The 24,798-nt window shown below is 56.1% G+C and overlaps 1 protein-coding gene across 1 annotated transcript in view; it reads left to right on the top strand.

The window, feature by feature from the left end:
• Positions 1-24,785, top strand: part of NTN1 (netrin 1) — a gene marked incomplete at its 5' end in the record, with an annotated part of 214,163 nt that extends 189,378 nt beyond the window's left edge. The window contains 2 exons of the mRNA XM_004713016.2: positions 12,919-12,993; positions 24,420-24,785. Coding sequence (XP_004713073.2) covers positions 12,919-12,993; positions 24,420-24,748 — 404 coding nt within the window. The remainder of the gene's footprint in view (positions 1-12,918; positions 12,994-24,419) is intronic.
• Between the last annotated feature and the right edge of the window lie 13 nt (positions 24,786-24,798).

Below are 24,798 nucleotides of genomic sequence, written 5' to 3'. Positions count from 1 at the left end.
CAGGCTGGTGTGCTTCTTCCATGTGGGTTTTGTTGTCTCTCAGCTAGATGGCTGCTGGTTTATCTTCAGGTCTTTAAGAAAATGCACATATAGTATTGAGGGGCTTTCTACTCACATAAAGTTACAGTTTCAGAAACTCACAGAGGCAGTTCTACCCCTGTGTCCTATAGGGGTCCTATACTGTCCTATAAGGTCGCTCTGCATTGGCATCAACCGGAGGTCTTGGGGATAGTGAAGTGGGTGGGCAAGCCCAGCCCAGGCTTAGAGAGATATGTGGGGGCTGCAGAGCTGCCTGCGGACTTGTCTCTCCCAGGCAGTCGGCCAAACCCCTGCACAAAGTGCCTGCAGGTGAGCGCAGTAAGAAGGTGTGGCAGTAAGGGTGAAGAGTGACCGGCAGCCCAGGACCAAGGGTGAGGGTTGGCATTTCGGGAAGTGCCTCCTCCATCCTCACCCAGGCCATGGTGGCCACTGACAATTGGACACATTGGGAATTGGGCTCACTAGGCTGGGAGATGGGGGGTCAGGTGGGGGGGGGGGTGTCCCAAGCTACTTTGTAGCCTTTGGGTCCAGTGGAGCCCAAACTCCCCCTGGGCAGCCTGGCCACCCCTGCCCTTTGTCACTTACTGGTGGGCATAGCGACCAAGTCAAAATGTTGGTTGCTCCTCTTTCCTTAAACGTTTTCACCCCAGAAATCCTGCCCCGCCCCCAGCCTTCCTGTTGATGTCTGAACCCCATCCTTCCAGGTTTCTCTACCTTGGGAAGGAAGGGTGTTGGCCAGGCGTCCCCCACTCATTACGCCCACTGCCCACCTTCCTGATCCCGACAGCCCAGAAGCAGAGGTGCTGTGCAAGGCCACGGCTCCGTGAGCGAGACCCCTGCCAGCTCCCCGCCCTGTTCTGGAGCACTGGGACATGGGCTCTGCCTGCCATATGCTGGGGATAAGCCCTGATCCTGTGAGCAGGCTGCCCAGCAGGGTCCTGGCACCTGGGACCCAGAAGCAGACCGGAGGGCAAGCTACCCCAGAGGGCAGCAGAGGGTGGGAAGGCTGGCCACTGGGAGTGGGCCTGCAGGGCCACCTCTTGGCGCTTGGCTGTGGGTTGGCCCAGGGAGCAGGTGGGAGGGCAGGCTGCTCCCAGGAGGAGCCGGATGCCAGCCAGCCAGGATAGGCCTGCTGGGAGCTGGGCAGATGGCAGCCTCAGGGCTCAGTGGCTTTCTCTGGAACCGATGAGCAATGAGCGCAGGTAGGGACCCAGGCAGTGCTGTCCCTGTGTCTTAGCGGAGGGCAGGAGGGCGCCCCTGGTGCAGGGGCACCTGCAGGTCCATGAGTACTTACCTACATCCTCTATGGCATCCCTAAGAGTCCCCTGAGCAAGTAAGTGGGGCACAGGCACCCCCGGGGGCAGAGTTAGCACCTGCTCGGCAAAGGACAAGGCAGGTTTCTGCCAGCTGGTGGGGGAAGGACCCATCTCCACGCATGACTTATCAGTTGGTCTACAGGGTTTCTGTGGGTTTAAGAGTACGCTAGCCTTGTTACATTCGCTTCTGAAAGCGCTCAGCCTGAGACACCTGCAGAGCGCCCCTCTCTGCACAAGGGGTGCCCTGAGCCAGCATGGATTTGAGGACAGCTAGCCCCGGTGGAGTATCGGTTACACGCTGGGCTGCTAACTGAATGGTCAGCAGTTTGAAACTACCAGTTACTCCTTGGGAGAAAGATGGGCTTTCTACTCCCGTAAAGAGCTACAGGCTCGGAAACTCGCAGTCTACCCTGTCCTATAATGTTGCCATGAGTCAGAATCAACTCAAAGGCAGTGAGGTTTGGGGTGGGGTTTGAGCAAGAATAACAGCTGCTTTGTATATTTAATCTGAACCACATTAAAACACCTCTTTTGTTTGTTTATTTGTTTGTTTAAATTGAAAAATCATTGGCTATTGGCAGTCTCAGGCAATCCCACCTAATAGCTTCCCCACTAGTCTCTCTGGTTCTACACAGATCAAACAGCATAAAAACGAGGTGCCCTGAAGCGGTTACAGTGCCCTGGCCTGAACCTGCCTGAAGCCAGTGATTTCTAAGATTTCTTGGTTTATTCGGATGTTTATGCCTCTTCTTTAGTTCAGCCTGGTCATCTATAGTTTCCTTCAAAAAAGGCCGAGCGATGCCTGGAGTTCCTGAAGTTCCGCTTAACGCTGCAGACGGTAGTTCTAGACTCTGTAAGACGGTCTCAGCCCTCCTCAGCCCTACCCTGCCTCTGCTCTCTCTTTTACTCATAATTTGCTATGACAGCGTTTTTAGTCTTGCTTATTTATATGTTTGCTTGCTTCGGGGCCTTTCAGAAAATGCGTTCTTGGGTGAATTTCTAATGTCGGGGTTTCTTTAGCAAGTACTCGGATTCCTGCTTCTGTTCTCAGCCCTTCCTCCTGCCTGCCTTCCCCAGGGCTCAGGACACACATCCGCTAACGTCTAGACCTGAGGATGCTATTGTCCTAGTGGTGGGTCCTTTCTCGCTCAGTTATAGAGAACAGCGCTTGCACCCCAGCTAGCAAAGGTGGCCTGCACACCTTCAGCTTCTTGGCCTTCGCTTCCCCATCTTTCACTGCCCCGAGCGTCTCTGTTTACTGTTTGGCACTCCCGTCACGGTGGGCTTAAATCGCTTTCGATGAGACATTTCTCCAGACAAAACAATCAATATGTTTATTGCGAAGTCACCTTCTTTGTCCACCTTCAATGCTTTTGTCTTGAATTCGACGTGGTCTGATAGTAATTAGCATTTGCACCTATTGTTCTGTTTGAAGATGTACCGTTTCCATGTGCAGATGTGCCCTTACCATCGCGTAACACTGTAACCTTCTGTTTTCAAGTTTATCGTATTTAGCCGGTCCTTTTAAAATGCCATTATTTAACATTTTAAATGCAGTTTTCAATAAGAGTTTGAGTTCATTATTGTTTTATTTTATTTTTTTAATTTAACAGATCATTTTATTGGGGGCTCTTAAAGCTCTTTTTTTTTTTTTCCTCTCTTCCTTCCCCTCCCCTCCCCCGGCTCTTAAAGCTCTTATAACAATCCATACATCAACTGTATCAAGCACATTTGTACATAGGTTGCCATCATCATTTCCAAAACATTTTCTTTCTACTTGAGCCCTTTTAGGTAGCTGGTGTCCTCTCGTCTCTGAATCTGGCATGCTTGCTTTTTACATTTTCTCTCATTCTTCTGTTTCGCTGATGCCTTCCAAACCAAAAAGCCAAACTCACAACACTGAATCGATTCTGACTCACAGTGACCTTATAGGTCAGAAGAACGCCGTTCTTGCAGGATTTCTAGGACTTTAACTCTTTAGAGCAGAAAGCCTCATCTTTCTCTCTAGGAACGGCTGGTGGTTTTGAACTGCCAACCTTGCAGTTACCCACCATGCGACCAGGGCTCCGCCCTTGACATACTGGTCAATATTTCTTCTCTATCTTTCCAGTGTCTTGTGGGTATGTTTCCGTGTTTCAAAAGCAGCATTTGGTCTGCTAGGTCTTGTGTGTCAGAGTCAGGTGTAAAATAACATCTGCGACATTCTCTTGATGGAAGAAAAAGAGTCTCAAATGTTTATTTCCCACCACAGTCCACTTCATTTTGTTAGGTGTCACCTGGCCGGTTTCATCTCCGTCACATAGAACGTATGTACTGCCCGGTCGTGTGCCAGCATCATAATCACTGTGATGTCTGAGCCCGTTGTCCAGCCGCTGTGCCAGCCCATCTCCTTGAAGAACTTCCTCCTCTTCTCAGAGCCTGTACTTGACCAAGCACGATGACCTTCTCCAGAGACTGCTGGTCGAAAGTACATGAAACAAGTCTCACCGTCCTTCTTCTAAGGAGCATCTGGCTGCACTTCTTCCAAGACAGACTTTTCTTCTTCTTTTAATCCCGGCTCCTTTCACTGTGCTTTGAGAACACCGCAGTGTAAACGCACCAGTTCTACTCCAGGAGTTCTGTTGGGTTTTCATCGACGTGTTCTGAAGTTTCCAACTAAGATTTTCTAGGTACCCTTGCACATGAAGTCTGATGTCTCCTTTCAGGCATTTAACAATTATTTTGACGTCTTCGTTCCGTTTTTTATTTTTCTTTATTTTAATCATTTTATTCGGGGCTCTTACAACTCTTATCACAACCCATCCATCCATCCATTGTGTCAAGCACACTTGTACATCTGTTGCCCTCATCATTCTCAAAACATTTGCTTTCTCCTTGAGCCCTTGGGATCAGCTCCTCATTTTCCCCCTCCCTCCCCACTCCCTTCTCCCTCATGAACCCTTGAGAATTTATAAATTATTATTATTTTGTCATATCTTACACTGTCCGACATCTCCCTTCACCACTTTTCTGTTGTCCAGCTCCCAGGAAGGTGATTATATGTAGATCCTTGTAATCGGTTCCCCCTTTCCACCCCACCCTCCCTCCACTCCCCCTGTAGACCTTATATTCCATAGGCATCACCACTCTCAGCACTGGTCCTGAAGGGATCATCTGTCCTGAATTTCTTGTGTTTCCAGTTCCTGTCTGTACCAATGTACATTCTCTGATCTAGCCAGATTTGTAACATAGAATTGTATCATGATAGTGTTGGGGGAGGAAGCATTTAGGAACTAGAGGAAAGTTGTATGTTTCATCATTGCTACATCGCACCATGACTGGGTTGTCTCCTCCCCGCAATCCTTTTGTAAGGGGATGTCCAGTTGCCTACAGATGGGTCTTGGGTCCTCAATGTGCACCCCCCCTCATTCACAATGATTTGATTTTTTTCCTTTGATGTCTGATACCTGATCCCATCAACACCTCGTGATCACACAGGCTGGTGTGCTTCTTCCATGTGGGCTTTGTTGCTTCTAAGCTAGATGGCCGCTTGTTTACCTTCAAGCCTTTAAGACCCCAGATGCTATATCTTTTGATAGCCGGACACCATCAGCTTTCTTCACCACATTTGCTTATGCACCCACTTTGTCTTCAGCAATCGGGTCAGGAAGTTGAGCGTCATGGAATGCCAGTTTAATGGAACAAACTATTCTTGCATTGAGGGAGTACTTGAGTGGATGCCCAATGTCCATCTGCTACCTTAATACTAAACCTATAAATATATGCACATAGATCTATTTCCCCATCATCATATATAAATATATTTACATATGTACATGCCTGTATTTAGACCTCTATAAATGCCCTTTGCCTCCTAGTTCTTTCTCCTACTTCTTTCCTCTAGTTCCTTTTACTTTCCTCTTGTCCCACTATCATGCTCAGCCTTCATTTGGGTTTCAGTAATTCCTCTCTGTTACATTCCCCTTGATCATGCCCAACCAGGCCTTCCAACCCTCCTCACCACCGATTTTGGATCACTTGTTGTTCCCTTGTCCCTGGGTTTGTTAACACCACTTTCATTCAGTTTTAAAACTACCTTTGGAATCTGTATGTTCACCAGTTTAGTGCTCACCAGCAGTCCATTTCTACGCTGACTTTTCCCTCTGTGTCTCTGATTCTGAATCACTTCATAGTCAATTGAGAACCGTTCTTAAGCACGTCCTTTGAAAAGAATGCATTATCAGAATATTTTCCTGAACCCTTGCACAGCTGAGAATGCCTTTTGTTAATGTAGGAGCCGTGGTGGCAGAGTGAGTTATACGTTGGCCTGCTAGCCACAGTCAGTAGTTTGCATGCACCAGTTACCCCACAGGAGAAAGATGTGGCTTTGTACACCTGTTCATAGTTACAGTCTTAGAACCCTCAGGAGCAGTTCTGTCGTATCCTATCATGTCACTATGAGTCAGAATGGATTCAATGACAATGAGCTTGGGTTTGTTAATTACAATCTACACACAGATCTGACAGTCTAGCTAGGTATAAAATTCTTGAGTCACAAACGTTTCCCCCTCTAAATCTTTTTTTTTTTTAAATAATTTTTAAACCTTTAAAAAAATCATTTTATTGGGGGCTCCTACAACTCTTGCCACAATCCATACATCCATCCATTGTGTAAAGCACATTTGTACATTTGTTGCCATCATCATTCTCAAAACATTTGCTTTCTACTTAAGCCCTCGGTATCAGCTCCTCATTCCCCCCACCCCTTCCTCCCCACTCCCTGCTCCCTCATGAACCCTTGATAATTTATAAATTATTATTATTTTGTCATATCTTACACTGTCCGACATCTCCCTTCACCCACTTTTCTGCTGTCCATCCCCCAGGGAGGAGGTTATATGTAGATCCTTGTAATCCGTTCTCCCTTTCCACCCCACCCTCCCTTCACTCTCCCTGTAAACCTTATATACCATAGGAATTAAAACTTATTTAGCCCGCCTACTCCTTTTCGGAAAAGAAACGCAACATCCCCCTGACAATTAAAAATGTTTGTGCTTTAGCCCATAATTCAAGATAAAGTGTAGGTTTCTGCCTTTGCAGCCCCCCTGGATTGTTCCAGCACCCACTTTGGAAAACAATGTCTTAGATACTGCTCCGTGGTCGCTTGGCCCCTTGTGTTTGGTTTGCTCGATTTTCTTAATCTTTTCATTTCTTTTCTTGTACTGTATTTTATATGTTTGCCAACCTACATGTGGGTGTTTGTCTTGTTCTCTTGATTTTTCCCCCCATGAACTCAGTTAGTCCTTCCTGGCTGCAAAGGCACCAGGTGGCTCAATGGTTAAGTGCTAACCAGAAGGTCAGCAGTCTGAACGCCCCAGCTACTCCAAGGGAGAAAGACGTGGCAGCCCACTCCCTTGGGGACCCTCTGGGGCAGTTCTGGTCTGTCCTACGAGATCTCTACAAGTCTTACTGCCTCGATGGCAGTGGTGGGATTTCTCTTATGCCTTCCTGGGTCTGCCTCCCGCTCAGAGATTACAGTTTTGTTTCTTTCCCCAAAGCTTTTTAGGCTCTGCTGCAGGTCTCTCCTAATGGTAAGTCACCCCTTCATATCCTGTCAGGAGCCCTGGTGGTGCAGTGGCTATGCATCAAGTTGCCCATCCCATCCTGAGGGGCAGTGTTTGGAACCCACATCGCTGCCCGAGAGAGGCGTAAGACTTTCTACTCCTGTAAAGACTGGCTGTCTCCATCCCCCAAAGGGGCAGTTCTGCTCCATCCCATAGGGCTGAAAGGAGTTGGAATCGACAGGATGTCCAGAAGTTGGGTTTAGGGGGTTGCTCAGTTCACCTTCTGACTTGAACCTTAGCACTTTCTCTTCCATCGTTTCCATGGCTTACTTTTTCCTCCCCGCTACACTCTGAGAGCTTTCCCTGATGCATTTTCCACGTTTCTGATCCCATTTTCCACGTTGTCACATCCCTGAACTACCTCCTGAGTGGGTCTGTAGTTGCACTACCAGGAGTGTGGTTTTGTCGTGTCAGCGCTTCTCTCTCTCACGTGGTGCCCTGTTTGCACTGTCAGGTGGACTTTGCAGCACAGCCTGTCTTTCCTGAGGCCTTCCTTCCGGTTTCAACAAGGCTGTGCCTTCTTTTTTTTTTGCATTGGCCACGCCCACTTGATTACAGCTTGTCTATGGCTGCTTTTCAATTTACAACCACGGGGTTGAGTAGTTGTGACAGAGAGCCATGTGGCCCATAAAGTTAAGAACAAAACAAGTACTTCGTGGTCCTTGACAGAGTCAAAGAGCCTGGCCTTGCCCCATAGAAATGGCTGGATGCCCATCTCAGGTCCAAGCTGGGTGGCAGGGGGCCATGTCCAGCCCAGCTCCAGTTCCAGGTTCCCGGGACTTTGCTCTAGATTGGCTTCTACTTCCTGGAGGCAGTGCCCTTCTCCACTGACCACTGCCTGCTTGTCTGATGTGCTGCCTCAGTGATTCAGAGAGGGATGCAAGCTACACGCGCACCGTGACCGGCTCTTCCCATCTGCACTCTTCCCTCCCCTGCCCACTGCCCACTTCCTGCCCACTGGTCTCCCTGGAGCTGTCTCTCTGCTTCCAGGATCTCTCTGTCTTTCAGACAAAGAACTGTGTCTGGAGGTAAAGCCTGGGCAGGTTTTGCTCACCCCACCACCATCTGCCTCTCATTATGGGAGATTGCTCCCAGATTCCAGCATCGGGTCATCTGTCAGCTTCATTTTGGCATCACTGTGAATTTTCATTCTTCCGTTGTCTTAATAGCTCTATTGGACAACCAGAGCTAGGAGTGGCTACCTGGGTTTCTGCCAAGCTCACAGCCAGTTTGAAGTAGGAGTCAAAGCTGCGGTGTGTCTACCTGAAGCCAGCTCCCAATGCTGTGTGTGTGTGTGTGTGTGTGAGAGAGAGAGAGAGAGAGAGAGAAGGGCATTCAAGGGATGATTCTCTTACCCAGGGTCCCTGGTCCCACGACCTCAGCCGTGTGGAAGACAAGCACAACGCGGAGTCCACAAGCTGTCCCTGACTCCATGTCCTGCAGGTTGTTCATGTTCCCCACAGGGGCACACTGCAGTCTCTCCCAGCAAGCCTCTTCACTCGTGTTGTCCCCACGGTGCCAGCACACTGGGCTTCCGTCTTCCTGGCTCGCAGCATAGTGCATTACCTGTTGGGCCGCTAACCGCGAGGGCAGTAGTGGAAACCCACAGCAGAACTCGAACACCCAGACTCACTGCTGTCAAGACGAGTCCACTCACAGCAACCCCACCGGGCAGGGTCAAGCTGCCCCTGTGAGTTTCTGACACAGACTCTTGACCAGGGGAGAAAGGCTCATCTTCCTCCTGTGGAGAAGCTGGTTGTTTGGAATAACTGACCCTGAGGTTAGCGGTCTAACATGCCACCGCTCCGCCGCCTGGACTCCGCCCTTGAGCTGCAGTCCCTGGATAGCCAGCATCCCCCCCGTGGAGGGACTCGTGGTTTGTGAGGACAGGTCAAACCAGCCATCAAGAGATGCCACCCTTTCTAGGATGCTTTCTGCCCCAGGTGGAGACTTGGCTCTGGAAAGGCAAGCTCCCACAGGAGGCAGGTGACTCCACCATCCATCCGTCAGGTTGTCACACTGCACGGGGCTATGTGCTCCCCCTGATGCTGGAAGCTGCTGCGCCACTGGTATTTCCAGCACCAAGCGGGCCGCCCATGGGGGCCCAGGTCTCAGTGGAGCTTCCATACCAAGACAGGGAAGACATGGTCTGTCCCGTGATCTACTTCTGATGAAACTCTCTCTGTCGGATACAGTGCTGGGAGGTGAGGCCCCTAGGTTGGAAGGCAGCATGCACATGGGGGTCAACTCAATGACAAGGACAACAAAAATGCTTCTCTTTGCCGGCAGAGTGGTGGAGAGGGGAGGGAGGCAGGCAGCTGAGGGTGCAGTAGGCAGGCCGAGCCGTCTCCTCCCTGCACTGCAGCCTAGAGTTGGTTCTGAGCAGGTGTCCCCCGTGCCCCTCTGAGTCCTGGTTGGGAATACCCCTTTGAGTGGAGATTTGGACACCGCCCTCTCAGAGATGTAGCAACACTCAGAAGGACTAATGTGCTAAAGGGCGCACCGTGGACCCAGGTGGTTGACCGCAGAGCTGAGATGCAGTGACACCTCCCGCCCACCGGAGACCATCCCAGGTGGCTTCCTACCGGTGGGAGCAAGTGTCTTGACAGGAGCATGGACCTTTCTGGAGGGTGAGAATGGACAGTGCAGAGGGAGACTTTGGCTCCTGTACTTTGCACATGGACCTTCTCGGTTAAGACGCATTCTTGGAGAAGAACATCATGCTGGGTAAATTTGAGGGCCGGCAAAAAAGAGGAAGACACTTGAGGAGATGGGTAGACGCAGGGGCTGCAACAGCGCACTCCAACATAACACGCATGCGACGGACAGAGGACTGGGTGGGGTAGGGTCAGACTGACTCCATGGCACCCAGCCAGAGGAAAGTTAGAGAGGATTCGGGCTGTCCGGCGAGGGTGTCGCTGGGATCTGCTGCATCCCAGTAGGGGCAGTCCAGCCAGGTAGCTCGGGACCACCAGGATGTACACGTGGCTGGGGGTCCGCCACTACATGTGGTACTCGCCTCACCTTCTGCCCCCTCAGTCTCAGCCGCAGTAGAATGAAGAGCACTCTCTCTGGGTGGTCCAAACCCTCCCCCGGAGCCAGTCAGCTGGTGGGACTGTCCCTGGGAAGGGGGGTGGGGGGGAGCCCCCTGGACAGCAGGAAAGGGGCTGCTTGTCCCTCATTTTCTGAGCCTGCTCCCTAACTGAGGCAGCCGGGGAGGCTGCGAGGCCCAGGGCCCCCGGGCAGTGCAGTGGGCAGCAGCAGTTGGTGCTTGAATTGAGGCAGCCCCCTCCCTCAAGGCCAAGGTGCTGACTTGGGAGGGATGGGATTGTCTCCAGTTTGGTTCTCCTTCTTCTTCCCTAACAATGCCAAGCTTGAGGAGGGGCACTAGGCTCCCAGGCCCACCTGCGCCCAGGCTGTCCCCCCTGCAAGATGGGGGCAGTCACCTGTGTGTGTCTCCTCACCTCTCCAGCCGCCATCTCTGTGTGTCACAGAGACACACACCCAGTCCTGGCCCACCAGCCGTGCCCCACCACGATGGACAGAACATAGTCTGGCTGGTCCTCCCCACCATGGCCCCCACGCCCGCCTCCTCTTAGCCAAGGCCATGGCGCTCACTCCCAAAACCCGAATCTCCACCACGGAGTTGTTTCTGACTCTGTAGGACCGAGGAGAACCGCCCGCCCCAGTGAGTTTCCAAGACGTTTAACTCTTGAGTCTGATCAGGAGCGGGATTGGAGAGCAGACCCCAGAGAGCCCTGAGCAGCGCCTCCATTACTGCCGGCCCTTCCCCGTGACCGTCCCCACAGCCAGAGGCAGCGGCCGGCCATCCCTGCCCTCAGCACTAGGGACACCAAGCGGGGCCTCTCAGGAGCAGCGCACCTGCCAAAGGTCACCGCCTGGACGGTTTTGGGAACAGTGAAATGGTTCCGTGTAAGAAAAGGATCTGGTTTAAGCAACAGGAACGACAAGCAGGAAGATGTGTTTGTGCAGCAGACGGCCATAAAGAACAGCCCCGGGAAGTCCCTTCTCAGCGCAGGGGATGGCGCGACTGTGGGGGTTGTGCTGGAGGAGAAAAGGGCGCCCAGACAGCAGATGTTACAGGTCCCGGTGGCGTCCCCATGCCAGGCAGTCACTAGACAGCCGACTGTAACCATTGTAGGCCTTGCCCATGTTGTAGGGGGCCTCCACGCAACTTCCAGCACAATTCCCAGAAAAGCGAGAGTTGGGAAAAGGAGGAGGGATGGGAGAATGCTGCTGAAGACCAGGCCCCACAGCACCGGCCCCTACCGCAGGCGACGGGCCCCACCTCGCTACATGCTGAGACCCTACGGGTGTCGACCATGGTGTTCCAACCCTCCCGTGGCAGGAGAAGTGATGGAGGGTGCTGACCACTTGGGTGCAGGAGAACAAGGTAGACCAGTGAGACAGAGAATGTACTGAGGCTATAGACCATAGTTTCACAGGGGCCCTCCTTGCTGCCCCCGCCGGCGCCCAGATCACCCAAACCTGTAACATGGCAAGGAGACCACATTAGCTGACCCACCAGCGGAGAGTCGTAAATGAATATGAAATCCCAGCAATACGAAATGAACGAGAGATTAGAGCTGAAGTCCTTACGCTGTGTACTTGCCTTTTCGCCCATGGACCAGATAGCTGGAACTAGCTGCGTGACTAGAACTGTCCACGCAGCGTGGGGTTTTGATTACTTTTACCTAAAGACGTCTCTTTTTGGTCATGATAAACGTGTTTTTTTAAAAAACTGGTTTTTCTCCATACACCTTTAAAGATTTTTAATTGTTTCATATCTGGTTAAGTTGGTATTTTTAATTTGTAATCAAAGTTTACAGCTTGATTTTTTTTAAAAAGTCAACAAGCTGCAAGCACTGGCTAATAAAGGTCTTAAATTAAAAGAATGAAATGAAATTTTAAAAGTCGTTAGCTTACTATGGGAGTAGAAAGCCTCATCTTTCTCCTTTGGAGCAGCGGATGGGTTTGATCTGCTAACCTTTGCAGTTAGGAGCCCTGTTTGTAGCCCACTATGCCACCAGGCTTCGTCAGCCTAGGCACTAGCTGTCCACACACACTGAGCTGGTGGCGTAGCTTCTCTGGGCCTCCCTTCTCACTGAGGGACAGCTCTGAGACTGTGACCAAGTCAGTGTTTAGAGGTGACTGGGTCGGGGCACTTGGCCAGGCATCCAAGAGAGTCACTGGACACAGGACCTGGTGACAATAATGCAGCAGGGAGAGGATGGGAGGGTGGTTTACATCTGGGGGTGCCATCGCGGGCAGGCCCAGGGCACCAGGCACATCCTGCTCGCTCAGCCTGGGCTCTGGACACCCCTGAGACTGGGCAAGCCTGCCTCTCAGCAGTAGGGCCCATTAGAACTGAACTCACTCCGTAGGGCATTTTATTTGCACACTCCAGTAGAGTGGACACCAAAGGGGCTTTCTAATGCTTCACGGGCTGCTAATTTCCTCCGTGACCCCTTTTGTTGGGGCCTGACCCCATCCAGAGGCTCTGCGCAGGGGAAGCCAGCGCCTGACACAGACCCGGGGCTGGGGGTGACAATGAGGCTTCTATGGGCTTTAATCAGGCTCCAGTGGCGTCTTAAGAACAGGAGGAGTTTGTGCAACCCTGGGTGGCTCAATGCCGGCGCCCCGACTCTCCCAGAGGCTGAGGCAGCCCACAGGCAGCAGCGAAAGGATTCGTCAGGCTGGGGTGGGGGGTGGGGGGCAAGGGGGCGGGGTGGGGGCAGGGCCCCTTTGTCCCAGCACCTCTTTAGAAGGCCAGGCTGGCCCTGAATGGCCGCCTGCCCAGGCTGCCGCAGCCTGGCTGGCCAAGGGGTATCAGGGACGGACGTGCGTATTCCGGGAGGTGGCCTCCGCCTGCCCGCTAGGCTATTCAGTGCGGCCTAATTAGTTTTTGTCTGTGCTTCTCCCGCTCCCCTCTCCCCCAGACTGCGATTCCTACTGCAAGGCCTCCAAAGGGAAGCTGAAGATTAACATGAAAAAGTACTGCAAGAAGGACTATGGTAAGTGAGGGGTCCTGCTGTCTCCGGAGGGCAGGAGGGGGGCCAGTGGGGAGTGAGGCTGGGGTGCAGGTGGCTCCGGTCGGTGTGGCTCCTACAGGCCGGACACTGGCCCAGACCAAGCTGGGGGGACTGCAGAGTCAGCAGTTTCCTCCCTTCCATCTTGGCCCTCAGAGCCTAGGGGTGGGAGGGGCTCACAACTGGCCAAGGGGAGGCCCCCCCCAGAGCGACCAAAGCTGGGAATCTCAGGTTGGGCCCTGGTCCTCCCTTTGGCCCTGGTGGGCTGTGTTGTTACTACTTCACAGTCAGTGTCCCATTGGCCCTGAGTCTGTGCTTCGCAAAGGAGCCCTCCTGTTGGCCACCTTGAGTAAACATGAGACTGCTAACCTCAAGGCCAGCGGTTCAAACCCACCAGCAGCTTTGTGGGAGAAAGATGAGGCTGCCTGCTCCCATAGAGATGTGAACCCTTGGAATCCCTGTGCAGGGTCTGTCTCAGGAGGATCCCGTGGCAGCGGTATTAGTGGAAATGTCTTGATGGGCCAGTGTTCCTCACAGTGAGGTCCTATGCTCCTTCCTGTTCCCCAAAGTCCCTCTGTGCCCTTTTTAGGGTGCCTTATCCCAGAGCTGTCCTTGGCATGCTTGGGACCACTTTAAAAGCAGGGTCAGCCTCACCCCAGCTGTGCCGAGAAGGAAGCATCAGGCGCAGGGCCTCCAGGAGTGACACCCTAGGGCCTGGCTGTGGGTGGGGCAGCTCAGGCAGCAGGTGCCGGCCCTGCTCTGAGGCTGGGCTGGTGGGGTCTTAGGGCCAGGGCCCCCAGATCTTGTGAGGGACATTTGGATGGAGTGTGGATGAGCCTGAATATTTCCACCCCTCTTGCTCCTGGGCAAATCTGGGCCAGCCGTGAGGGGCGAGGGGCCAGGCCAGGGAAGGCCAGCTGCCTCACAGCTCTGGCTGACCCTACAGCTGCCCCAGCCCTTCCCTGTCTGAGGCCAACTCCCGAGAGCTTCCATGGGGAGCGCTTCTATAATCTGGCGGGGTGGGGGGGCATGTGTGACCCGCTTCTCAGAGGACCTTCTCCAGGTGAGAACGAATTGGAGGCCCCAGGCCTGCATTCTAACCTCAGGCTAGCAGTCTGAGCCTGCCCAGCACCATGTGTGCGCATGTGTCAGAGTGCTGCGTGTGTGTGTACACACGTCATTATGCTACGTATGCTGTGTATGCATGCATGCGTGTCAGTGTGTTCTGCGTGTTGTATGTGTGCCTGTGTTGAGTAGGCTGTGTGTGTGCACACATGTCAGTATGCTGGGTGTATGTGTACACGTTCCAGTACACTCTCGTGTGTGTGTGTGTGTGTGTGTGTGTGTGTGTGTGTGTGCACGTGTGCCAGTGTGCTGTGTTGTGTGTGTGTGTGTGGCTGTGTGCGTGTATGTGTAAGCACACGCAGGAGAAAGGCTTCCATAACAGCTAACAGCCCAGGAAACCCCGTGGGGCCTCTCTGCTCAGCCATGCCCGGGAGCTCTGTGGGGAACAGTCAACCTGACAGCAGTGGACTGGACCTTGCAGGGCGCCATGCATCCCACACGGAGGAAGGGTGGTTGTGTCCCCCTGCCGGGTCAGCCAGGGCCTGCAGTCACAATTCTAAATTTGCTGGGGAACATTGGCCACAGCACCTCACCAGCCTGGGCCTCAGATGGAGGTGGACCCCAGGAGACAAAAAGTCCTTCTGAGGGGACATCGAGCATACACCCCCATACACACACACACCCCGGACACCATGTCTCCAGTGGCGCTGCCATCTCCCCCGCTCTCTCTGGGGGCCACTTCAGCCCTCAGTTGCCCTCAGGGAACCCAGCTCCCCTCACCAGTGCTGCACTGGGGCAGCCGAGCCAGGTGGGGGCCAAGGGAGGAGCCTGGCCAAGGTCTCTGGCTTTCAAGCCACTCCCACCAGCTCCTCGGGGGGATGCCCCTCCCACGGACTCGCTTCTTATAGACTCCCGGGTTAGGGATTGGGACGCTCACTGTGCATCTGTGCTGTATATGCACGTGGAGTGAGAGTATATGTATGTGTGCGTGTTTGTGCATAAGCGTGCCATCTGTGTAATATGTGAGTGTATGCATATGTGCACATGAGCATGCCATCCACACACGTGTACCTGCGAGGGCTGTGCATGAATGAGCATGATTGCATGTATGTATACACATACACACTAGTATACTGGGTGCATGTGTGTGGGCATGTCGATGTGTGGCATGTTTTGTATGAGTGTGCACGCATGGAAGTGTGTTTGTGTATGCATCTGCACACACATGAGTGTGCCCAGGGCAGTGTGCTGTGTATGTTGTGTAGGAGCATGCATGTGCCTGAGTGTGTTCTGAATGCGTGTGTGCTGTATATACTGTGTATAAGGGTCTATATGTTTGTGCTGTTTGCACGTGAACTCGTGTCAGTGTGCTGTGCATGAGTGTTCCTGTGTGAATTCCCTGTGAGTGTGCACAGGTGTGAACACGCAGTAGGTGTGTGTGTGCATACATGTGCTGAGTGTGCACACATGCCAATGTTGTGTGTATTGTGTATGAGTGCGTGCGTGTGAGTTCCCTGTGGGTGTGAGAGTGTGAGTATGCTATGTGAGTGTGGACCGGTGTGAGTGTTTGTGTGTGCACTGGTGTGCATATACTATGTGTGTTGTATGTACATGTGTGTTGTGTATGAGTGTGTGCTATGTGTGCTGTGTCTGCGTGTGTGTGTGTGTGTACATGTGTGTACACAAAGTCTGCATCCCTTCGGCCCCCTGGCCTCTGGCTGAGCACCTCGCTCTTGGTTGGCCGGCAGCTGCTCTGAGGCGTGTCCCCACAGCAGCCAGGCTCCAGCTGCGCAGTCAGAATGACCCTTGGTCCTGCAGCACACACGCCCACACGCCTACACCTAACCTTTCCCACCCAAGCCGTCCCCACCACACATCCACAGAGCGCCTTTGGGGGTGCTGAGATTCCCCGCCTCTGCCCTCCAGGAGGGAGACTGGCAAAGCGATGTGCCTCCAGGGGAGGGGGAGGGGACGGGAGGGCAGCTCCGGAGCCCAAGGAGCCAGTGTTGATGCGCAAATCGGGGGTCCCAGGCAGGGAGAGGGGCTTCTGGGTCCTGGAAACTGGAACCCACCTGGTGACAGTGAGTGGTCTGGTGGGCACGGGGGTACCAGGTGCCAGGGAAGAGCCTGGGGAGGGTGGAGAGAGGTTAGAGGGCTTGCGTGGCAGGGAGACACACGGGGTCTAGATGCTGCCCCTGCCCCTCCCCCTACTCCCCCACCCCCACCCCCAGGCACACGCAGGACGAGGGAGACAGGCCGCTCGGAAAGGTGAGCTCAGCTCACGTTGGACAGTTCTTGGAAAGCTGGTCCATTTCCCAGCAGTGTTTCTTTGGCACCGCCAGACAGAAAACCCAAAGTGTGTGTCCTGAGAAGGTTCACCTCGTGTGCCTCCCGAGCGCCCACAAGGCTGGCTGCTGAGGGGGCACTCTGCCGGCATCCGTGGGGAGCAGCTGGCCTGCTGGGCCATGTGTGCATGTGCACGTGCAGGCCCACTCCAGCGTGGACTTCTTCGGGGACTGACGGCAGAGGGAGTCGGGGGCCTCAGCGAGAGTCTGAATTCCATCAGCGTGCCCACCTCCACTCCCTGTGCGCTCTGGCACTTCGGCAGGCAGGGATGGCGGGAGACAGGTGTCCGAGTCAGTGGTTGCCCCTCCGTCAGCCTGCTCAGGCCCTGGTCTGGGCATGGCCCCCACTCCACTGGCATGCTTACGGAATCCTCACAGATATGTATGACTGGAAGGAGGGGTTTGTACCCTCTAGTTCCAGATACATGACATCCCCTGCACCAGGACTTGAGGTCCATGGAGGAGAGCCTGGGGCAGCCTGGGTCGGCCCAGCCACCCCCAGCAGCCTCCAGCACAAGTTCCCTGATTCTCCCCTGGACCAATGGCACCCTGGCCTCTGGAGATTCCCTTCATCCGGAGTGGGCTGCATGACAGGGCGCTGCTAGTCATGGTGGGAGGCCAGGGTTGGCCTGACTGTTACGTCCATGCGCATGGCCATGGGGAATTTGTGGGAAGATCCAAGGTGGCCGGCGGGAGGCCCAGCGGCCGTGGGGGTGATGCTCAGGGGGGAATGATGGCAACAGCATGGTGCTAATGCAGATGACGGGCCCTGGGTGGTATCAACGGTTTGTGCTTGACTGGCCCCAAGGTTGCCGGTTCAAGCCCAGCTGAGGAAGAAAGGCCCAGTAACCTGTGTCTGTCCAAACCGTGCAGCTGGGAAGACCCATCGAAGCAGGCTTTCTGCCCAGCTCCGGGGGTGTGAGCTGAACCAATGGCGGCCTGTGGACTCCTGGGGGTAGTGAGGGGGACAGATGGTGGGAGTCGGCAGTGGTGGAAGTAGAGCCCCTCCCTCTCCCAGCTCTTGTCTGGCCCTCGGACTGGGAAGAAGGGGAGCTTGGGTGTGAGGGGTCACAGGACTGGAGCCTTTTGTGCGCCTCAAGCCGCAGGGCCATGGGCCTCTCAGCAAAGGGCAGCCTCGCCTCCCTCTGCGCCCTCCCCTTCCTGTTCTTGACCTAGAGGTCAGTAGCTATTCCTGGCCAGGGCTGACCCCTCCGTGTGCCCAGGCCTGGACAGGTTATCAGCCCTCCCGCTCCGTGGGAGAAGCAGCTGCCTGCAGAGCAGGGCATGACTCTGGGGCCTGGGTTAGCGCGCAGATGTTAGTGCCACTCTCAGGGGGCTGTCCCTCAGGGGGAGGCCCGTACAGGAGCTGGGCATTTGACAGAGCCCCAGCCAAGGCCAGGGAGCCAGCTGGCAGTGTGGCTCGGAGAGGCCACCTCCCCCAGGGCATTGTCCCCAGCAGACCAGCCAGCAGCACGTGGTGGCATGGTGTTTCAGAAGGTCATGGACCCTTTCCTGGGGGTCATTGGCCCCCTGGGGATCTTCCAATTTCCCCAGCCAGATGTGACCTCCCCCCCAGGAGTGCCAAGCCCATATGGAGCCCAGATGTGGGGCTGTCTGGGCGTGAGTCAGCCCGAGGTCGCAGGATGCGGTGACCACCGGCTTGGGCAGGGAGGCCCGTCTCAGCTTCACGGAAAGCTGGAGCCCACAGGAAACACTGCTACTCAGCCGGGGCTATGGAGGGGCACAAGAGGCTGGGCGATTCTGCCGTGCCAAGTCAAGGGTGGGCAGAGCCCTTTCCAACAAAGGGACCCCCCCCTCCCACAGCGAGGTCCTCCAAGGCTCCCCAGGAAAGAGGGTGGGCTCCAGAGTGGCCTGCCCTGGATGGGATGGATCTGGGCAATGCCCTGCCCCTCTTCTCTGTCTCTCCAGGGACCCCTTCTTTCCTCTCGTAGTCTCCGCACCCAGATCCCTTCTGCTGGAGACATTTTGGTTTCAGGAAAGAGGGGTGGGTGGGGAAAGCTCTGGGGGACCACAGAGGCCATCCACTCACCCCCTGAGGCTGAGGGTGGGGACTTGACGGAGGTGCCAGAGCGCCGGCCCACCCTCGCCGCTGGGGACCCAGGCCTCATGATCACACAGCGGAATCTGTCCCCTCACCAGGTGGGGGGAGCTGGTTCTATCCTCCCAGGTGCTGTACCAGGTGCCGTGGTGGGTTCTGGCCTCGCCTTCCGCAACAGCACCCCAAATGTCGTTCCTAGACTTCCACTCTGAGACCCACTGCTGAGATGGGAGGTGGGTCATTGTGTAGCGCCCCCCTCCAGCACCTTGTGAGAGGATGCACCCTCCTGATCAGGTGGCCACCTTTTCACTACACACACCTGAGCTGAGCTGACAGGCGAGAGTGTGGCTCAGTGTGAAGTGCCTCCCACCGGAGGCTCCCGAGCCGGGGACCCCACTGTATCTCCTCTTCCCTCCAGGGTCCAGAGCCTGGGCTCCTGCCCTGGGGGCTCCTTGAGGAGGCAGGTTTGACCCTGGAGGGTGACTGCCGTGTAGGGCCAGCTGGGCGGGGCTCAGGGGTGTGTCGCATGTTGTGGGTGCCTGCCTCGGGAGCAGGCTGGGCTCCCAGCTGGCTGGGACTGCTGCCCTGCACACTCCACAGGGCGCGGACAGGGGGTTTGCTTGGCTCTCCTGCAGCGGAGTCCTCAGGGCGAGGCCTTTCAGGGCGTGGACAGGACTGTTTGGCGAGGGGTTCCCTGTCTTGTTTGCCTTTGACGTGGCTGACTCGGGGCGACCCCCATACAATCCATCCTTACCATCATGGGTGTCCTCCAGCCCACGGTGTCAGCCACTGGGTGTTTTGAGTGCCTTCCAGCCTGGGCTGAGAACCACAAGGTCAGCAGTTTGAAACTACCAGCCGCGCCTTGGGAGGTAGACAAGGCTTTCTAGTCCGGTCAAGAGTTACGGTCTCGGAAACCCACAAGGGACGTTCTGGCCCGGCCTGTAGGGTTGCTGAGAGTCAAAACAGACTCGATGGCAGGGAGTTTCAGATCCAATCTAGGGAGCCCTCTCCCTCCAGCACTCTACGGGACAGTGTTCCGTGTGACCCACAGGGCTCCACTGGCCCTGTTGTAAAGTAGATCACCGGGCCTTCCTTCTTCACCTCTGTCCCGGAAGCTCTGCTGAAACCTGTCTACCCCAGGTGACCCTCCTGGCAGTCGAAATACTAGCGGCATGGCAACACATAAGCCACCACAGCATGGCCAATGGGCAGGCGGGTGGTGGCTCCCTCTGCACCAGGGTTGATAACGTGCCGCCCTGATGCCCTGCTCCTTCCCAAGCCCTGGAGGACCCAAGGTGTTGGTGCTGGCTTGAGCCCGTGCAGAGAGGCTGGCCCTGTTGGTACCAAGGGCGCTGGTCTAGGGGAATATTCATCGGTAGACCCTCCCTGTACCTAGCAAGTCCCACCCTCTCCTCTCTATGGCCAGGAAGCCAGTTGGCCCTGCCCCACCAACCTTCCAGCCCTGACCAGGTCATGGTTTGTGCCAGGCCCTCGAGGGAGGGGCACTTCAGCCAGCCATCCTCTGCCCCCGCTCTGGGCAGCCACCTCAAGGTCAGGGCAGAGCGATGGACTCAGACTCAGGTGGGCTCACCTGGGAGAGGGAGTGGGGCCAGCCCCTTGATGGGCGCCCCCTAGCTAGGGCAAGGCCGAATGCCCTCTCCGACCAAACTTGAGCCTCGTGACCAAAAGGGTGGGAGCCCTTTGCTCTCTTCCTCCCTGAGAGCCTGAGGAGCAGGAGCCAAGCCAGGTCAAACAGAGAGCCTCAAGTACCTTTCCCTCTTCCGGCAGGGGAAACTGAGGCAGAACTACATTGGTCAGAGAAGAACACATTGTTACTTCACTAGATGAAGAGGGAGGCCGATGGCAGCCCTAAGTTTGGGGTACCCTCTTCCCAAGATCTCGGGCAAGGTGTGGTATGGGGGTGCAGAGCAGGAAGTGGCAGCCCAATCCCTGAGGACGTCTGGGGTGGGAGGCCATTGCTGGTGGACTGGTCTGTTCCCAGTGAGCTCCACCCACCACCCTACCAATGACAATCAGAATGGTTCAGAGGGCCAGCTGGCCCGGGCTGCCCAGGACCCCTGCCCCACATCCCTGCCCCTCAAATGCCCTGTACCCCATGCCCCTGCCAGTGCATGCCTCATGCCATCACCCAGCACCCCCTGGCACCCTGTCCATGTGCTGTCCATGTGCTGTCCACATGCTCCTGGAGGCAAAAATCGGCCCGGCAATCAGTCTCTTACCTTCATGGGCTGAGGGGCACGTGGCCAAGCTGCGTTTGACAAGCTGCGTGGCCTCCCTCAGTGCTGGAAGGTTGATGGACAGGCTGCACGTTTGATGGCTGGCCACTGCAAGTTCAGCCTCCTTCCCCCCATTGAGTCGTGGCCACTGTCCCCGAGCCTGGTGGGTGACAGGCCTTCCAGAGCTGGGCACACCCAAGGCCCAAGAGGGAGGTATGGCTGGGTGGTGGGCAGTGACTTGACTGACCACCCCAAGCCCTTTTTTGGGGGGCTGGGAGGAGGCATTGTGAGCAGCTCACAAATCCAGGAGACCCCCTGCAGGCAGGCAGGTTTCCTGCAGGGATGTCCGAGCTGGGCTGGGGGAGAGGCAGAGTTCTGAACCCCTCCTCTCCCATCAACCTGAGCCGCAGCCCTGCCCGGAGCCCCCAGCAGGTGGTTCTCAGCCCACAGGCCATGAGTGAGCACATGGGGGGGGGGGTACGGACTAAGTAGCTCCCTAGAACCCAGCCTGGCCCAGACAGGGGCTTCAATCCCAGCAGGAGCCCCACAAACCACCGCTGGGCTGTCAGTGGTGGCAATACCAGGTCCTGGAAGGCTCCAGGCTCTTGGGGCTCCTGGGGTTGAAGGGGGGTGGGAGGCAGCAAGCCTCCTTTTGGAGGTGCCTACACCCCAGCTGGGGAGGAAGACAGGGGACAGGGGATAGGGGAGGGAGGGCTTTCTGCTCCTGTAAAGAGTTCGTTTCGGAACCGCCCGGAGCAGTTCTGCCCGGTCCTGTAGGGTCACGATGAGTTGGCATCGGCTTGCTGGCCGTGGAGTTTGAGTTTGAGACCGCCCGGCTGTGAACTGGGGCTTCCTACTTTTCAGGTTGTGCTTGGTGGCCTGATAGTGTCCCTAACACCAGGATCCTCGGGTGGGCAGGACTGAGGACCCTGGGTGGGTGGCCAGATGCCTGGAAATGTGGCCCGAAGTGTGGCAATCAGGCAGCTGAGTGGGGCAGTGGTGGGGGATTCAGGTGTCCTCAGAGCTGAGATAAATTGGCAGGAAGAGGGGATAGTTTCAGTCGTGTGGGTGCGTGTGGGGCCTGCTCTGGAGGGGGGCCCAGCTGCCACAGCCCCACGCACCCAGCCTGGGCTGGGCAATGCAAGAGGGACATCTAGGTTGGCGGGGCCTCAGGCTCCTTGTAGCCTGAGACCCTAGTTACTGCCGGCTTAGAGCCAAGCGGGACAGTCGGAGGTGGCGGCAGCCCTGGCCATGAGCCTGCAAGGCTGCCGCCGGCCCCTCCCGGGTGTGCAGGGAGGCCCGCTGAGGTCACCGCTCCAGTGTGTATTCTGAATACCTTCAGCTGTGTGTGCACTGTGGGGACTTGGCCCGTGCACTGCGTGTGCAGCTCATACTTGGTGGGTTGTGTAATGTCCCGGGTGCTGCCAAGGGCAGCCCAACTGTGGACTTCTTCCAGCACCGTCACATGAGCCCTCCCACCCCCAGCGCTGGGCCGGGCCTCCTACCCAGCGACCACGGCTGCTCCCACTCAGGCAGAGGCTGGAGCGCAAGGAAAGCAAGTGCCATATGCTCGGTCCCATTTGACCTGTCCGCTTCTTGGTCCCTCTGGGCTCCTGAGGACATCAAGCTGTCAAGTCCTGCACTGGCTCGGCCTGGGGGAGCCTGCATGATGCGGCTGCAGACCTTGGGGTGGCGGGGAGGATCCCGCCTGGTTTTCCAGGGCAGTCATTGAGGGGAGGGGGAAGACCATAGGCCACTAGGTTCCTGCTCTGTAAGGCCACCTTCCTGCAGGTCTCTGGGGACTTGCAAGGGCAGACCTTGTCCAGCCAGCTCTCTCTGTGGCCTCAGCCCTGCCCTCTCATTGGGCCTGAGGTAAGGCCCACCCAAGACCTCAGAACCTTCGAGACCAGTGGATGCTCAGTGCATGGCTCCAAGCTTCATTCCCCATGCCCAGTGGATACACCTCCACTAGCGCCATCTGGCCAGCCAGGCAGCAGGGATGCTATGGCTGGGCCAGGGGCAGAGGGCTCCAGCAAGGAGACAGCCACAGGCTGAGGGTGCTCATTCTGTATTCAGCTCAGCCCTGGGGAGAGGAAGCCAGGGCGCTCAGGGACAAGGGAGTGGGGGTGGGGGGGGGACCCCCTATTGCTGAGTGGAGGGGCACTCGGTTGCCACGGTGACTGAGGTCTGCACAGTCAAGCCCAGCCCAGCCCCTTCTCTTGGGCTGGAACCATGCCCCCCCCCCCTTGCATCCCCCCTCTCGTTCACACTGAGTGTTGCGTCTCCTGGTCACAAAAACATGGAAACGGTTGCCATGGCAGCCATTCTTTGGAGCCCTCAGACTAGAGTGCAAAGGTCAGGATGCCCAGGAACAGCTGAAACAAAAATATGGGAAAACCCACTCTTTCCCTCATCCCCAGAACGGATGAGTCAGATGGTGTTGCCTGGGGCCCTCAGGGCCCAGCCCCTCCCGGGTACCCTGAGCCGAGGATGAGCAAGAGGGCCCGGATGGAAAGCAGAGACCTGAGGGGAGCCAACAGCACTGGGTGGGGAATGGGGGGGGGGGAGGTGATGTGCCCTGGAGCCACCAGTGGTGGGGCTACCAGTGAGGGTGATCTGGTCCCTGGTGGTGGCCCCGGTTGGAAGTGGAGGAACCTGCCACACCTGCAGGGACAAACTAGCCTCCCGTCCACCTAGTGGGGTAGAGGGGACAGGGCATAGTGAGTGGGCTCAGCAGGGGCAAGTGGCCTTCTTCTGAGCTGTGCCAGGAGATAGGGGAGGGCTGCCAATTGTCCTTGAATGGAGGTCAATGGGGCAAAGGTAGGGGAGAGGGGTGGTCATGTGCCCCACCAGCAGCTCCCACGTGGGGTCCATGGTACACTGGTGACCTGAGATGCACCCCAACCAAAGTGTTGGCACTTTGTGAAAAGCATGCGCGCACACACACACATAGATTCGGGCTCAGAACAGTCTTGCAGTCAGGAACCTTCTTGGCTGCGTTCAATCAGTATTTCACTAATTTATTTGAGTAAGTGCCCCTCCCCTCCGCCCAGGGCTTTCCCCTCCGGTTGTCTTAAAGTTTTTCTCAATATCCGGCAGGATAAGCTAGGTCGGACTAGGGCGATGGTTCTCAGAGAGGCTCCTGGGAACGTATTAGAAATGCGTGTCCCAGGGCCCGGGAGCCCGGGAACAGGTTTTCATGGCCCCTCTGTGTAGTTCCCACAAAAGTACGGGCAGGACTCGGGGAGGGAAAGTGGGGAGATGATGACCACAGCGCATGCCCGGACACCGGGAGAGGCTCTGTGACCCGCAGGGGAAGGCGGGACAGGGCTGGCCTCGGGTACTGTGGGCCTGTGGGCACTGGTTGTCCTGAGTTTGGGTGGAGGGTGGGGGGTATCAGGAGTCTGGGGGATACGTGATGGTAGCTATCTGGGAGCCACCTGAGGAAATATGCCCTGGGTATGGGTGTGGTCACTTGCTGGGGGCAGCATCTTGTCCTCAGATGCTGGGGGTGCCGGGTAGCCCCTTCAGGCACCAGCGAGGGGCAGCTTCTTGGCGCATGGCCTCTGCCCTGCACGGGGACGGGATTCTAAGATCATCTTTCCCTGGTGCTCTGCAGCACTCCCAGGGCCTAGTGAACAATCTTGGGGGCTGGGGGACCAGGCACACCCTGGTAGCCCATCCACTGCCTGTGTCTCCTTACAGCCGTCCAGATCCACATCCTGAAGGCGGACAAGGTGGGGGACTGGTGGAAGTTCACGGTGAACATCATCTCCGTGTACAAGCAGGGCACGAGCCGCATCCGCCGCGGTGACCAGAGCCTGTGGATCCGCTCGCGGGACATCGCCTGCAAGTGCCCCAAAATCAAGCCCCTCAAGAAGTACCTGCTCCTGGGCAACGCGGAGGACTCACCAGACCAGAGCGGCATCGTGGCGGACAAGAGCAGCCTGGTCATCCAGTGGCGGGACACGTGGGCCCGGCGGCTGCGCAAGTTCCAGCAGCGAGAGAAGAAGGGCAAGTGCAAGAAGGGCTAGCAGGGCGGGGCGGGCCAGGGGCGAGGGCCACGGCCAAGGGCACGGCCACG

Source organism: Echinops telfairi, unplaced genomic scaffold, assembly GCF_000313985.2.
Source record: "Echinops telfairi isolate 266 unplaced genomic scaffold, ASM31398v2 ScPeMD7_2010;HRSCAF=2546, whole genome shotgun sequence".
In the NCBI taxonomy this organism is placed as follows: Eukaryota; Metazoa; Chordata; class Mammalia; order Afrosoricida; family Tenrecidae; genus Echinops; species Echinops telfairi.
The sequence above is the reverse complement of the archived record's forward strand: the minus strand, read 5'-3'. Positions and strand labels throughout refer to the sequence as shown.